This window comes from Lampris incognitus, chromosome 20 (assembly GCF_029633865.1).
Source record: "Lampris incognitus isolate fLamInc1 chromosome 20, fLamInc1.hap2, whole genome shotgun sequence".
NCBI classification, from domain to species: domain Eukaryota; kingdom Metazoa; phylum Chordata; class Actinopteri; order Lampriformes; family Lampridae; genus Lampris; species Lampris incognitus.
The window spans coordinates 4,829,987-4,844,340 of record NC_079230.1 but is presented as its reverse complement, the minus strand read 5'-3'; the positions used below and the strand labels follow the sequence as shown (position 1 = coordinate 4,844,340).

The 14,354-nt window shown below is 43.8% G+C and overlaps 1 protein-coding gene across 1 annotated transcript; it reads left to right on the top strand.

Moving 5' to 3' along the window:
- Nucleotides 1-1,571: 1,571 nt before the first annotated feature.
- Nucleotides 1,572-3,964, top strand: LOC130130660 (myeloid-associated differentiation marker homolog). Its single transcript, XM_056300422.1, has one exon. It carries the CDS (start codon nt 1,688-1,690, stop codon nt 2,534-2,536), a length of 849 nt encoding a protein of 282 aa, XP_056156397.1. The 5' UTR covers nt 1,572-1,687; the 3' UTR covers nt 2,537-3,964.
- The last annotated feature ends 10,390 nt before the right edge of the window (nt 3,965-14,354 follow it).

Genomic DNA, 14,354 nt, shown 5'->3' with positions numbered 1-14,354 from the left:
GTATAGGACGTATAGGAGAGGAGAGAGGACACAGTCATGAGTGTACAGGACATATAGGAGAGGAGAGACGACACAGTCATGAGTGTACAAGATGTATAGGAGAGGAGAGAGGACACAGTCATGAGTGTATAGGACGTATAAGAGAGGAGAGAGGACACAGTCATTAGTGTACAGGATGTATAGGAGAGGAGAGAGGACACAGTCATTAGTGTACAGGACGTATAGGAGAGGAGAGAGGACACAGTGATTAGTGTACAGGACGTATAGGAGAGGAGAGAGGACACAGTCACGAGTGTACAGGACGTATAGGAGAGGAGAGACGACACAGTCATGAGTGTACAGGATGTATAGGAGAGGAGAGAGGACACAGTGATTAGTGTACAGGATGTATAGGAGAGGAGAGAGGACACAGTCATGAGTGTACAGGACGTATAGGAGAGGAGAGAGGACACAGTCATTAGTGTACAGGATGTATAGGAGAGGAGAGAGGACACAGTCATTAGTGTACAGGACATATAGGAGAGGAGAGAGGACAGTGATTAGTGTACAGGATGTATAGGAGAGGAGAGAGGACACAGTGATTAGTGTACAGGATGTATAGGAGAGGAGAGAGGACACAGCCCTGAGGGGAGCCGGTTGATGTGGAAGTCAAGTGGAAAGTGTCCTTTCACTCTCACTCTCTGAGATCTGTTGAAGAGGAAGTCCAAAATTCATCTAGCAATGTTGGGTCCAACCCACAACGTCCCACAAGCTTCTGCACCAGCAGGTGAGGCTGCGTGGCCCTGAAGGCTGACGAGAACTCTACGATCAACAGTCCGGCAGGGTTCTCACTACCTTCTCAGTGGCTGTGAGTGAAGTTAAGCGGAGTTGTGGTTGCATCCTGAACCCCCCTGTTGGTTCGATATACAAACTGCAATGGGTTGAGAAGACGCTCCGTCCTGTCCAGAAGTCCCTTTTAAGTCAGTTTAAAAAAAACAAACAAACACTGCATAACAAGCGAGGTTAAAGATACAGGCCTATAGTCGTTCGGGGTATTAGGGTGGGTCTTTTTTTGCAAAACAGTGTATTTAAAAATAGCAGGTTAATAATGCGGAAATCCTGCTGTAAACTGACTGCACCCATAGTTCAAACACACACATATGATTACTATATGGTGGCTGCTAGGTGGGATCACAGTAGACTGTATGGAAATGGGGTGCAGTAGTTCCAGTCACTGAAATGTTCTATATAGATTTTGGTTATTTCCTGGGGTGTTGTCTCATTTGTGTGTGCTCTCGTCTCTATCTTTGTCGACATGTGCTGTGTTTTGAATTGTTATTGGTTGTAATGTTAGTGTATTGTCACAAAGTGAAGTTCTGTGTGGACCCCAGGAAGAATAGCTGCTGTAATGTCATAGCTATTGTGGATCCGAACAAACAAACAAACAGAGATTTGCAATTATGTGTCTTTGATTGGACTGCAGTAAGACCTTGTCAGCATTTTCCGTCTCAAGTCAAAGCTAAGCTAACTCGTTCCCGCTAACCTGTCTAACATCTTCAGTAATATTCTCTTCTTGTCTCCCTGCAGGACATGTGATGAACGTTGACTGAGTATGTGACAAGCCACAGAAACACAAGAGACTCATTTTAACCACCGTGTTTGATTACACAAGTCGTTTTCATCTCCACTCTAACTGGGACATCCCATCATGCCGCTGGTTTTCTTGCCCACCTCCCAGTTGTTCTGGGTCCGAGTGGCAGCCCTGGTGTTCACCTGTGTGGCCTTCAGCGTAGCAGCCCATGGAGCTATGCTGAGCCAAGGAGGGATGGCCGACTGGTGCATCTTCTGCTGGGCGTTTAGTTTCACCGGCACCCTTCTGGTCCTGCTGGTGGAGCTTTGTGGTCTTCAGGCCAGAGTCCCAGTGTCCTGGTCCAACTTCCCCATCACCATGGCCTGCTACGCCGCCCTCCTCTGCCTCTCCGCCTCCATCATCTTCCCACTTTGGTTCCTCAAGCAGCAGACGACCTACGGTGAGACGCGAGACCACCGCATCTCCTCCACTGTCTTCTCCTGCCTAGCGGTGGTGGCCTACATCGGGGAAGTGAGCCTGTCCAAGGCCAGGCCTGGGGAGGTGGCGGGCTACATGGCCACAGCCCCAGGCCTGTTGAAGGTGTGCCAGACCTCGGTGGCATGTGTCATCTTCATCCTGGTGAGTGAGCCAGTGTCGTACGACGGTAACGCGGCACTGAAGTGGTGCATGGCGGTCTACTGCATCTGCTTCATCCTGTCCATGGCTGTGGTAGTGCTGTGCATAGGTGAGTGCACGAGCTGTCTGCCGATCCCCTTCTCCAAGTTCCTGTCGGCGTACGGCCTGCTGGCTGTGATCATGTATTTAACCGCCACCATCATCTGGCCCGTGTTCCAGTTTGACAAGCGTCATCACAGCGGCACAAGGCCGCCAAAATTGATTGCCGCCGCTGTGCTCACAGCGCTCAACTTCCTGCTTTACCTGGCTGATCTGGCGTACTCTGCAAGACTGGTGTTTGTCAGCATGTGAGAGCGGAGCAGGAACTAAACGATAGAGTCTGTGAATGTTCTCATTCATCCAGGTCATGGTTATCCAAAGGAGTTGAATCGAGTGCAACTGGACTTGGTATATATCCGTGAAGACGTTTCGCCTCTCATCCAAGAGGCTTCCTCAGTTCGTGCCTTTCTGACTAGACCAAGCTAGTCTGACTGGCTGGTGATGAGACTCAGAATTTATCCTAAGGAAGCCTCTTGGATGAGAGGCGAAATGTCTTCATGGATATATACCAAGTCCAGTTGCACTTGAATCAACTCCTTTGGATAAACGAAAGAGCTGAAGAAGAATACCCAGATGAAGAGATGATGGGCACTTTGGTGATGTTGAGTCGCTAAGATGCCGAAAACAAGTTTGTCACAAATTTAAAAATCGAGTCAGAAAGATGACGTCAAGTAACTCAACTGGGTTCATAACAAACACCCAATTTACTGTAACAACAAGTTTTCAGCTTTCATTTTTCACCACGAGTTTTAACTTTGCAAGTCATCGCAGGTCTATTATTGAACACCATGCAGAGAAATCAGAAACACTCAGTGGTCTTGATGCATGCTCAATAATCTAGGTAAGAGAAGGTTGAATCAGTTCGTCTGGACACAACGTTTACTGACAGAAACGTTTCCTCACTCATCAGGTGAGACGGAGGAGGTCACTCAGATGAGGATGGAACGTTTCTGTCAATAAACGTTGTGTCCAGATGAACTGATTCATCCTTCTTTAACCATCAGCGGTGAAATCCAGTACAAATGAGAATATAATGTGACTGTAATCCCTAACATTTTATATAACTGGGTACCAGTTAAGAAAAAAACAGGACTCCAATGTTGCTGGGACTCTGTATAACAAACATACACTGGACATAAGACATCAGCAAAAACCAATGGAAATCAAACATTTCCTTATCTAAATTCACTAAAATGCTGACGTACCATGAAAGACATCACTCGTCTGAGTCTAAAATGAATAAAGTGATCTGTACTGAGAGCACATGTGAGTTTTGGGGAAGCCGTGAGCAGCAGTACCGATGCCGTGTTTCATGTTGTGAAGGGTGGAGTCATCTGCATGCATGACGAACATATGCAACACACAGTACAATCGACGGTGTAACTCTTGTGTCAGTGCTTGTAGTGTGAGTGTGATTATGGGCGGTTAACACGTTGTAATCACGTCGACAAAAAGCTGAATATACAGACGTCTTAACCAGACCTGCAGAGGGAAAGGTGAGTATCTTGTAGGTTAGTCTGTGTCATTTCGTGACGTTACCCCAACCCGTTCTCTCTGTCCATCAAGTGTCTTTTAGAAGAATGATAGTTTGATCTAGAGCTCAAACCTGAGATCTAACTGTTCACCTTCTCTTTCAATGCCTGAACGTATATTAAAGCGAAATCTGAGCTTTTCTCGTCACGCCTCCGCATGATTTCTTCATTTGTGTGGATCTTAAATCAAGCAGAATGGGTCCTGCATTCTGGATTAACAATCTCATCGTTAATGAGAGATGAATCTATATGTCCTAATGTCGTACAGTGCAACTGTTCCCAGTCTCCATTCACCACAGCCTACATGAGTGACCAACCCAGCCAATCACGGCGGTCGCCAGAGGAGAGGAAATACAAAGAATCCATAAAACGTCCCGGCTCATCCGTTCAGTTGAAATATCGAGAACTCCACTGACCGCCTGTACTTTACACTATGGAGGGTAGTAGTAGTAGTAATAGTAGCAGTAGTAGTAGTAGTAGAAGTAGTAGTGGTTGTAGTTAGTAGTAGTAGTAATAGTAGCAGTAGTAGTAGCGGTTGTAGTTAGTAGTAGTAATAATAATAATAATAATCAGTACATTTGTAAAGCACTTTTCTAGACACCCAAAATGCTTCACATTGAAGGGGACAACTCACTTCCAGCGCCACCAACGTGTAGCACCTACCTGGGTGATGCACGGCAGCCAAAAGTAGTAGTGGTTGTAGTTAGTAGTAGTAGTAGTAGTAGTAATGGTAGTAGTAGCAGCAGCAGCAGCAGTAGTACTGGTAGTAGTAGTACTAGCAGTAGTAGTGGTTATAGTTAGTAATAGTAGTGGTGGTAGTAGTAGCACTAGCAGTAGTAGTGGTTGTAGTTAGTAGTAGTAGTAGCAGTAGTAGTAGTAGTAGTGGTGGTGGTGGTGGTAGTAGTTGTATTAGTAGTAGTAGCGGTGGTGGTGGTAGTAGTAGTAGTAATGGTGGTGGTGGTGGTAGTAGTGGTAGTAGTAGTAGTAATGGTGGTGGTGGTGGTAGTAGTTGTATTAGTAGTAGTAGCGGTGGTGGTGGTAGTAGTAGTAGTAATGGTGGTGGTGGTGGTAGTAGTGGTAGTAGTAGTAGTAATGGTGGTGGTGGTGGTAGTAGTGGTAGTTGTAGTAGTAGTAGTAGTGGTGGTGGTGGTGGTGGTAGTGGTAGTAGTAGTAGTAGAAGTAGTAATGGTGGTGGTGGTGGTAGTAGTGGTAGTTGTAGTATTAGTAGTAGTGGTAGTAGTCTTGGTGGTGGTGGTAGTAGTAGTAGTAGTAGTAATGTGGTGGTGGTGGTAGTAGTAGTAGTGGTAGTTGTAGTAGTAGTAGTAATGGTGGTGGTGGTGGTGGTGGTGGTGGTAGTGGTAGTTGTAGTAGTAGTAGTAATGGTGGTGGTGGTGGTGGTGGTAGTAGTGGTAGTTGTAGTAGTAGTAGTAGTGGTGGTGGTAGTAGTGGTAGTAGTAGTAATGGTAGTAGTAGTAGTAGTAGTAGTAATGGTAGTAGTAGTAGTTGTAGTAGTAGTAGTAGTAATGGTGGTGGTGGTGGTGGTGGTGGTAGTAGTGGTAGTTGTAGTAGTAGTAGTAGTGGTGGTAGTAGTAGTAATGGTAGTAGTGGTAGTAGTAGTAGTAGTGGTAGTAGTAGTAGTGGTAGTTGTAGTAGTAGTAGCAGTGGTAGTAGTAGTAGTAGTAGTAGTAGTAGTAGTAGTAGTAGTAGTGGCAGTGGCAGTAGTGGCAGTGGCAGTAGTATTGTTAGTACGAGTAATAGGAGGAGGGGACGGACATGTTACATAATCAGTTCCAGTATCTGCTTGTATGAAGAGACAGGGTTGGTGGAACTGTATTTGGACACCAGAGGGCGCTATACGACACATTACTTTCAAAGCCCCCGAGAACCACCGGATGAACACGCCAGTGTAGTAAATACGTCAGTGAGCGTCTGCGCATGGCAGCCTGCTGACCTGTTCAGCACGCATCGCTTGATAACGTGCAGTGTGTTTCGTTAAGTAGGCCAGTCCAGAACCAGCTGAGAGACCACTCTTACCCCGCCTTCTCCCTCCTCCCTGCACGTCTCCACCCGTTTGCCCCTGTGCAGGACAAACGTTCAAAGTGTGGTAAGCAGCCGATATAGAAAGTGACCCCAGACACCATCCGGATGTGGGCCACTTCAGGCAACGATGCGGCACTGCTGGTCTTCTTCTGGCCCTGACAAAATGGATGTGAGTCTGAAGTGGCCCACATGTATAATAGCAAATCTGGCCCAAATCACATGTGGACCTTTTTTGGCAAAGACGCGGTGCTCTGGGCAGCATGTAGTCTGGATGTGACCCTGAAGTGGCCCGTGTGGTAAATGGTGAATATGGCCCAAATATCCCAAAACTAATATGGCCACCTTTGGCAAACATGTGGCACGTGTGCCATTGCTATGGCTTGGTTCTGGCCCACATCTGGCAAACAGGAGCGGACCTCGCAAGTGCCATCATTCCACGCGGTATGTGGGCCGGATGACGTGTCAGTGTGGGGCGGGTCCGGGCCACAGCAGTTTTGCCATCCGGGACATGTCTTTCTACTTTCCCTGTTTGCTTCAGTCCCGACCTCGGCCGCTGGAGAATGTCAGTGAGGTCAAGGTGACGGGTCTTCAAGAAATCCGACTTTCTTCCTTCGTTTCGAGTTTTAACGGACTTTTAAGAATGTTTGAAGTGATGCAACGTTACACAAGAGGTGACATATAAACACGTCGAACACGGAGCGAGAATACAACAGACACACGGGGGTACAGGAGACGAAGGTCTACACGTGTGTCGGCGTTTTCCAGCGGCTCCATGTTGGCTTTGTTTTTATGGCTCCTGCGGCAACAGACACGAGGCACGAGACCATGGTGGGACCCGGACCAGCTCGTGAGAACTGGGTTAAAGAGAAAAATGAATAGCACAATAAATGTATGTATACACTACCGTTCAAAAGTTTGGGATCACCCAAACAATTTCGTGTTTTCCATGAAAAGTCACACTTATTCACCACCATATGTTGTGAAATGAATAGAAAATAGAGTCAAGACATTGACAAGGTTAGAAATAATGATTTGTATTTGAAATAAGATTTTTTTTACATCAAACTTTGCTTTCGTCAAAGAATCCTCCATTTGCAGCAATTACAGCATTACAGACCTTTGGCATTCTAGCTGTTAATTTGTTGAGGTAATCTGGAGAAATTGCACCCCACGCTTCCAGAAGCAGCTCCCACAAGTTGGATTGGTTGGATGGGCACTTCTTTGAGCAGATTGAGTTTCTGGAGCATCACATTTGTGGGGTCAATTAAACGCTCAAAATGGCCAGAAAAAGAGAACTTTCATCTGAAACTCGACAGTCTATTCTTGTTCTTAGAAATGAAGGCTATTCCATGCGAGAAATTGCTAAGAAATTGAAGATTTCCTACACCGGTGTGTACTACTCCCTTCAGAGGACAGCACAAACAGGCTCTAACCAGAGTAGAAAAAGAAGTGGGAGGCCGCGTTGCACAACTGAGCAAGAAGATAAGTACATTAGAGTCTCTAGTTTGAGAAACAGACGCCTCACAGGTCCCCAACTGGCATCTTCATTAAATAGTACCTGTTAGAGCCTGTTTGTGCTGTCCTCTGAAGGGAGTAGTACACACCGGTGTAGGAAATCTTCAATTTCTTAGCAATTTCTCGCATGGAATAGCCTTCATTTCTAAGAACAAGAATAGACTGTCGAGTTTCAGATGAAAGTTCTCTTTTTCTGGCCATTTTGAGCGTTTAATTGACCCCACAAATGTGATGCTCCAGAAACTCAATCTGCTCAAAGAAGTGCCCATCCAACCAATCCAACTTGTGGGAGCTGCTTCTGGAAGCGTGGGGTGCAATTTCTCCAGATTACCTCAACAAATTAACAGCTAGAATGCCAAAGGTCTGCAATGCTGTAATTGCTGCAAATGGAGGATTCTTTGACGAAAGCAAAGTTTGATGTAAAAAAAATCTTATTTCAAATACAAATCATTATTTCTAACCTTGTCAATGTCTTGACTCTATTTTCTATTCATTTCACAACATATGGTGGTGAATAAGTGTGACTTTTCATGGAAAACACAAAATTGTTTGGGTGATCCCAAACTTCTGAACGGTAGTGTATGTATGTCTTGTATTCACAGTCGGCTCTGTGCATAACTGTGGTCCACTGACTTCCGGTTTCTACTGCAGCCGTCACACCAGTTTCCTGTTTGTTGGCGTGTTGTTGACAATGGCGCGTTTTCCGCGATGCCTGCAGGATTTACCGTGGATGAATGTCAACCACATGCACACAACTGTCCACACACACACACACACACACACACACACACAGTCTCGCTCCTCTTTCCCTCCTTTATTTGTATCTACTCTTGTCTTTGGACTTCTTTGGGGACTGGCTTCGACTTCGGCTCCCGTCCTTGCCGCCGTGATTCTTGTCCTTGCCATCATGGCTCCTGTCAGTGCCGCCGTGGCCCCGGTTGCGGTCCTCCTGCCGATGCTTATTGTGAGACTTGCTGTGTTTGCTTTGACCATCTCGGTCAAAGCAAACACGGTCGGTCGGTCGGTCGGTCGGTCGGTCGGTCGGTCAGTCTCCTCCTCACCTTCCGCCTCCATGGGTGCATCCTCAGCTGCCTTCTCGTCTCCCTCTCCTTCTCGCTTCACCACCTCCTCCATCTGCTCTCCGTCATCATCTTCTCTTACAACGTTCTCCTCTGCTCCCACCTCTTCGTCTCCACTTCATTCCTCTTCTCTCTCCGTCCCAGACAGCAAAATGAAACTGGGCCAGATCCGGGCCGGATGCAGCACAGCAACTGGCGCGGATCCGCCCCGGTGCCTTTTTGCACAACGGCCAATACTTTAGCAGGCCACACCCTGGCCAGAGGCGCGGGGCGGCCTAGGAGCGGAGGGGATTCCTATGCGGATCTGCCGGACGGTGGGCGGATCCGGCCCAGTGCCAGGTGCTATGAGGGTCTCTCCGCTCGTCACGGTCTCTGATGTAGTGTCCCCTCTTGCCTCCATTAAAGCAAGTAAACTCTGGGCACTCTGTAAAAGCGCGCCCAGGTTTAATGCAGAGTCTGCACACGCCAACTTGTCTGTCGTGGATGACTCTGGACTGCTCTGCACCTCTTAGAGTCTCGCATGTTGAGGAGCAGGGGAGTGAACGGGAGCTGGTGGTTGGAAAAGTACTTTTATGAATCTCGTTCCATCAGCCAATCCTGTTCCAGGCCACATGCGTCGTTTCATTGGCAAAAGCACCTTCGCTCCCCAGTCTTTGCCAGTATCTTCCAGTCCTTCAGAGAGACCGGCAGGTTGATGAAGGACACCACCACGTCAGGGTCTGTGACGTCTCTGGCGTGAATCAGCGTCCCTTTCAGTTTGGACTTCCCGTCCTCGTCCTTCACGGTGACTTCAAAAGTCTTCTCTCCTCTACCTCTGCAACCAACTACCCCCCTCCCCCCCAAGACTCTTTCTTCACCTCCTTCAATATTTCCATGGTGGTAACTCTTTCACCTCCCCCCACCTCCACTTCCACCGCTCAGATTTCTCTCTCCTTTCTCCACCTGCGTCACCACTTCTGTCGTCCGCCGTCTGTTCGCTCGTTCGTTCCGTTTCCGGTCTCGTGGTATTTTCACCTTTTTGTCGCTCTTTCCGTCCTTGTTCTTCTTTGCATTGCTCGTGGCCATGAGTCCCATCCAAAAAACCCAAAAACGCACACACACACACACACACACACACACACAAGAAAAGTCTCCCGAACAGCAAGAGCTGTCGAGGGGGAAGTCGACTAAAAGCAAGAAACAAAGAAGCAAAAGACTTCGGAAAGAAAAGAAAGAAACAATGAAGTTTTCCGTCGCGCGGTTGTCCAGCGCCGCTTGGCATTGCTGTGGGCGAGTGGGGCGCGTGACGCAGTACTCGCCACGTGCTACCGGCTCAACGCCACTGCTCTCTTACCACTCTACTCGCTTTACTTTTTGGGATGTGGTTTTCACCTGCAGATAGCGCCCCCTCACGGCGAAGCCCCGCTGGTCAGTTGTGGGCGTGTTGACTATATAGTTTTCCCTCCCTTGTGTACCAGCGCCCAACAGTGTTTTATTCACACCAGCTCTAAATGTGTGCGTCACGTGAACATGATTAGTGTAACTAGGAGATTGGCTGACAACCTTTTTAAACACACATGATCAACTACAATACAAGTTCCAGGAGACTCGCTGCGGCCTTTCCTGCTTATAAACACCGCTGTTCCATTTCTCTCCGACCGACCAGCCGTCAGATTTTGTTTATATTTAGATACATTTTATTTACATTTTATTTTTATCTATATTTAAATTGGAATATTTTTATTTATTTATTTTATAAGACTTTATTTATATTCAAATAAATACAAACAGGACATATTTATATTCTATTTATTTATTTTATAAGACTTTATTTATATTCAAATAAATACAAACAACACATATTTATATTCTATTTATTTATTTTATAAGACTTTATTTATATTTAAATAAATACAAACAAGACATATTTATATTCTATTTATTTATTTTATAAGACTTTATTTATATTTAAATAAATACAAACAAGACATATTTATATTCTATTTATTTATTTTATAAGACTTTATTTATATTTAAATAAATACAAACAAGACATATTTATATTCTATTTATTTATTTTATAAGACTTTATTTATATTTAAATAAATACAAACAAGACATATTTATATTCTATTTATTTATTTTATAAGACTTTATTTATATTCAAATAAATACAAACAAGACATATTTATATTCTATTTATTTATTTTATAAGACTTTATTTATATTTAAATAAATACAAACAAGACATATTTATATTCTATTTATTTATTTTATAAGACTTTATTTATATTTAAATAAATACAAACAAGACATATTTATATTCTATTTATTTATTTTATAAGACTTTATTTATATTCAAATAAATACAAACAAGACATATTTATATTCTATTTATTTATTTTATAAGACTTTATTTATATTCAAATAAATACAAACAAGACATATTTATATTCTATTTATTTATTTTATAAGACTTTATTTATATTTAAATAAATACAAACAAGACATATTTATATTCTATTTATTTATTTTATAAGACTTTATTTATATTTAAATAAATACAAACAAGACATATTTATATTCTATTTATTTATTTTATAAGACTTTATTTATATTCAAATAAATACAAACAAGACATATTTATATTCTATTTATTTATTTTATAAGACTTTATTTATATTCAAATAAATACAAACAAGACATATTTATATTCTATTTATTTATTTAGTTATAGCGATATTTTCATTTCACCTTTTAGTATCGGCTCAACTCACTCGGAACCTCGACGGAGGTGGTACCGAAGAAAGGACCCGGTACCATCCCTAACTTTTGCCCAATGGAAACCCAGAAAAAGCGAGTAGAGTTGAGCAGAGTTTGTCTGCAGTCTAGATTCGATGAGGAGATTGGCTGAAACTTACTTGTCTGCCTGTTAAAGTAGAGACGAGACCCCCCCCGACCCATTCACACACACGACACCCGACGGGCTGCGTTAAAAGGAACTATATTAAAGCCAACGGAGGAAATGAAAGCTCCCAGTAGCACAACATATTACAATGAACAAACACCTTTCCACACACCGAATGTCATACCCCGCTGTTGAGCCACCACTGGCCAACAACACATGACTGGTGGTGTTGTGCTTACACCGCCCCGAGCTGCCCCCTCCCCGGCACGTTCAAGCCACGCCCCCAGCTCGGACGTGCCGGAAACATCCGAGCGCTCGGCTCGCGCTCTGAGGAGACGAGCGCTGCGCTGCACCAGGTGTTTGCCATCATCCATCAGGCACACCCGTGGCAATCAGGCAGCCCTCTACAAAAAGCCTCCCAGAACGTCTCTCAGGGCTTCGACGTACTGAACCCTGCGGTAAAGTTCTGACAAGCCCTCCAGCGGCCTTCCTTGCATTCTGTTTATTCCCCAGTGTCTTATCTTCCTGTCTCTGTTTCCTCCCAAGACTCTCCCTCCGCGATTTCCACGGCTCCCCGCGTCTCCCTCGTCCTCAGCGACCTTCACCTTTCTCCCCGGACCTCTCCTGCGATCTCCCCCCTTGTCCCTCTATCTGGACCCCTCCTTTCGGACTCGACTTCCCGGATCTCGGACCTGGATTTTCTCGGACAACCCCTCTTGGATCACGGACTGGACTTTCTCGCCAGGGGCACGCACATTTTTTCAACACCCCCTGGTCATTTACATACCGCACCACACATAGGCTAAGAACACTCACACATAGTTATACACGCAAACCACGGGACACCACACACAGTTTATTCACACATCCCACTAACAGAACGCCTTTTTTCACCACACATTTCCCTCCCACAATAAAACCCCCCTTTGTAGCTTTTGAAGTCATCTCGTGTCTGTCTGTCCTGGGTTTCGCCACACGGGTCAGGTTCTGGTGCGCGAGCATAACAGGTGGATCACAAAAACAAAACAAAGAAAACAACACAACAAAACAAAACAAACAAACAAAAAAACATAAAACAAACAAAACAAAACAAAAAAACAAAACCAAACAAGACCAAACCAAAACAAAAACAAACAAAACAAAAACCAAACCAAACTAAACAAAACAAAACAACCAAACCAAACAAAACAAAATACCAAACAAACAGAAAAGGCCGGCATAGCGAACATTCAAAGCAGCAGCTCCTCGGCCGGTTCAGGGTTCAGCTCACGAGCTCTACCGATGGGTAACTGACATGATTACTGATGGAAGAGGGGGTTCGGGTCGAAAGGGGGTCGTTTAGTCACCGTATTTCTTCCGAGCCCGGTCTGACGCATCAGCTCCCCGCAGAAGTTCACGGAAAGGATTAGGACTACGCAGACTCGGGAGACCGGGTTGTGTCATCCAGCTCTCTCAACGCCCAACACGCGTTTGAGACCACGGCTCCTAGCCAGACTGGGACCACAACATTACAGCTTTGCAGGCACCAACAAGCGGCAGGCAGGCAGGCAGGCATGGAACCCGAACCAGAGCTGCAGCGTGGCTTGCGTACGGTCCTGGGATCCTGGCCTACGGCTTGGCAGTCCGTGGGCAACTTGCCGTCTTTACTTTAACGAGCTACGTTAACCACGTGACAACAAGACCACGCGGAGCGCATGACGACTCGGAAACTGGCAGCTCGACGAGGACTTCTGTGTGTGTGTGTGTGTGCGCGCGCGCGCGGTGTTATGTATTTATTAAAAAGATATGAAGCATAACTGTCATATTGCCGCCAGAAAACAGTTTGTTCGGAGATCTTTAGTAAATCAGTAATTGTCAAAATGATTTTGGTGTTAGGTTGAGTGACTAAATTGTTGGATTTCTTACATTAACTACATCATTTACTGGATCATTTACGGGATCATTCACTATATCGTTTACTATATCTTTTACTAGCCCTTTTACTATATCATGTACTATATATTTTACTAGATTACTTACTGTATCGTTTACTATATCTTTCACTATATCTTTCACTATATCGTTTACTAAATCATTTACTATATCGTTTATTATATTATTTACTAGATCATTTACTATATCGTTAATTATATTATTTACTAGATCATTTACGATATCGTTTACTATATCGTTTAGTAGATCATTTACTATATCGTTACTTATATTATTTACTAGATCATTTACTATATCGTTTATTATATTATTTACTAGATAATTTAATATATCGTTTACTATATCGTTTACTAGATCATTTACTATATCGTTAATTATATCATTTACTAGATCATTTACTATATCGTTAATTATATTATTTACTAGATCATTTACTATATCGTTTATTATATTATTTACTAGATCATTTACTATATCGTTTATTATATTATTTACTAGATCTAGCTGGACGAGGACTTCTGTGTGTGTGTGTGCGCGCGCGCGCGCGGTGTTATGTATTTATTAAAAGGATATGAAGCATAACTGTCATATTGCCGCCAGAAAACAATTTGTTCGGAGATCTTTAGTAAATCTGTAATTGTCAAAATGATTTTGGTGTTAGGTTGAGTGACTAAATTGTTGGATTTCTTACATTAACTACATCATTTACTGGATCATTTACTGGATCATTCACTATATCGTTTACTATATCTTTTACTAGCCCTTTTACTATATCATGTACTATATATTTTACTAGATTACTTACTGTATCGTTTACTATATCTTTCACTATATCTTTCACTATATCGTTTACTAAATCATTTACTATATCGTTTATTATATCATTTACTAGATCATTTACTATATCGTTTATTATATTATTTACTAGATCATTTACTATATCGTTAATTATATTACTTACTGGATCATTTACTATCTCGTTTACTAGCTCGTTTCTAAGTGTTTGTGTTTGTTCTCAGAGGGAAGCATGACTGACTCCCGTGTTGAGCGCGCTGTTGCTGTTTGCAAGAAGGTTGTGAGCAGCT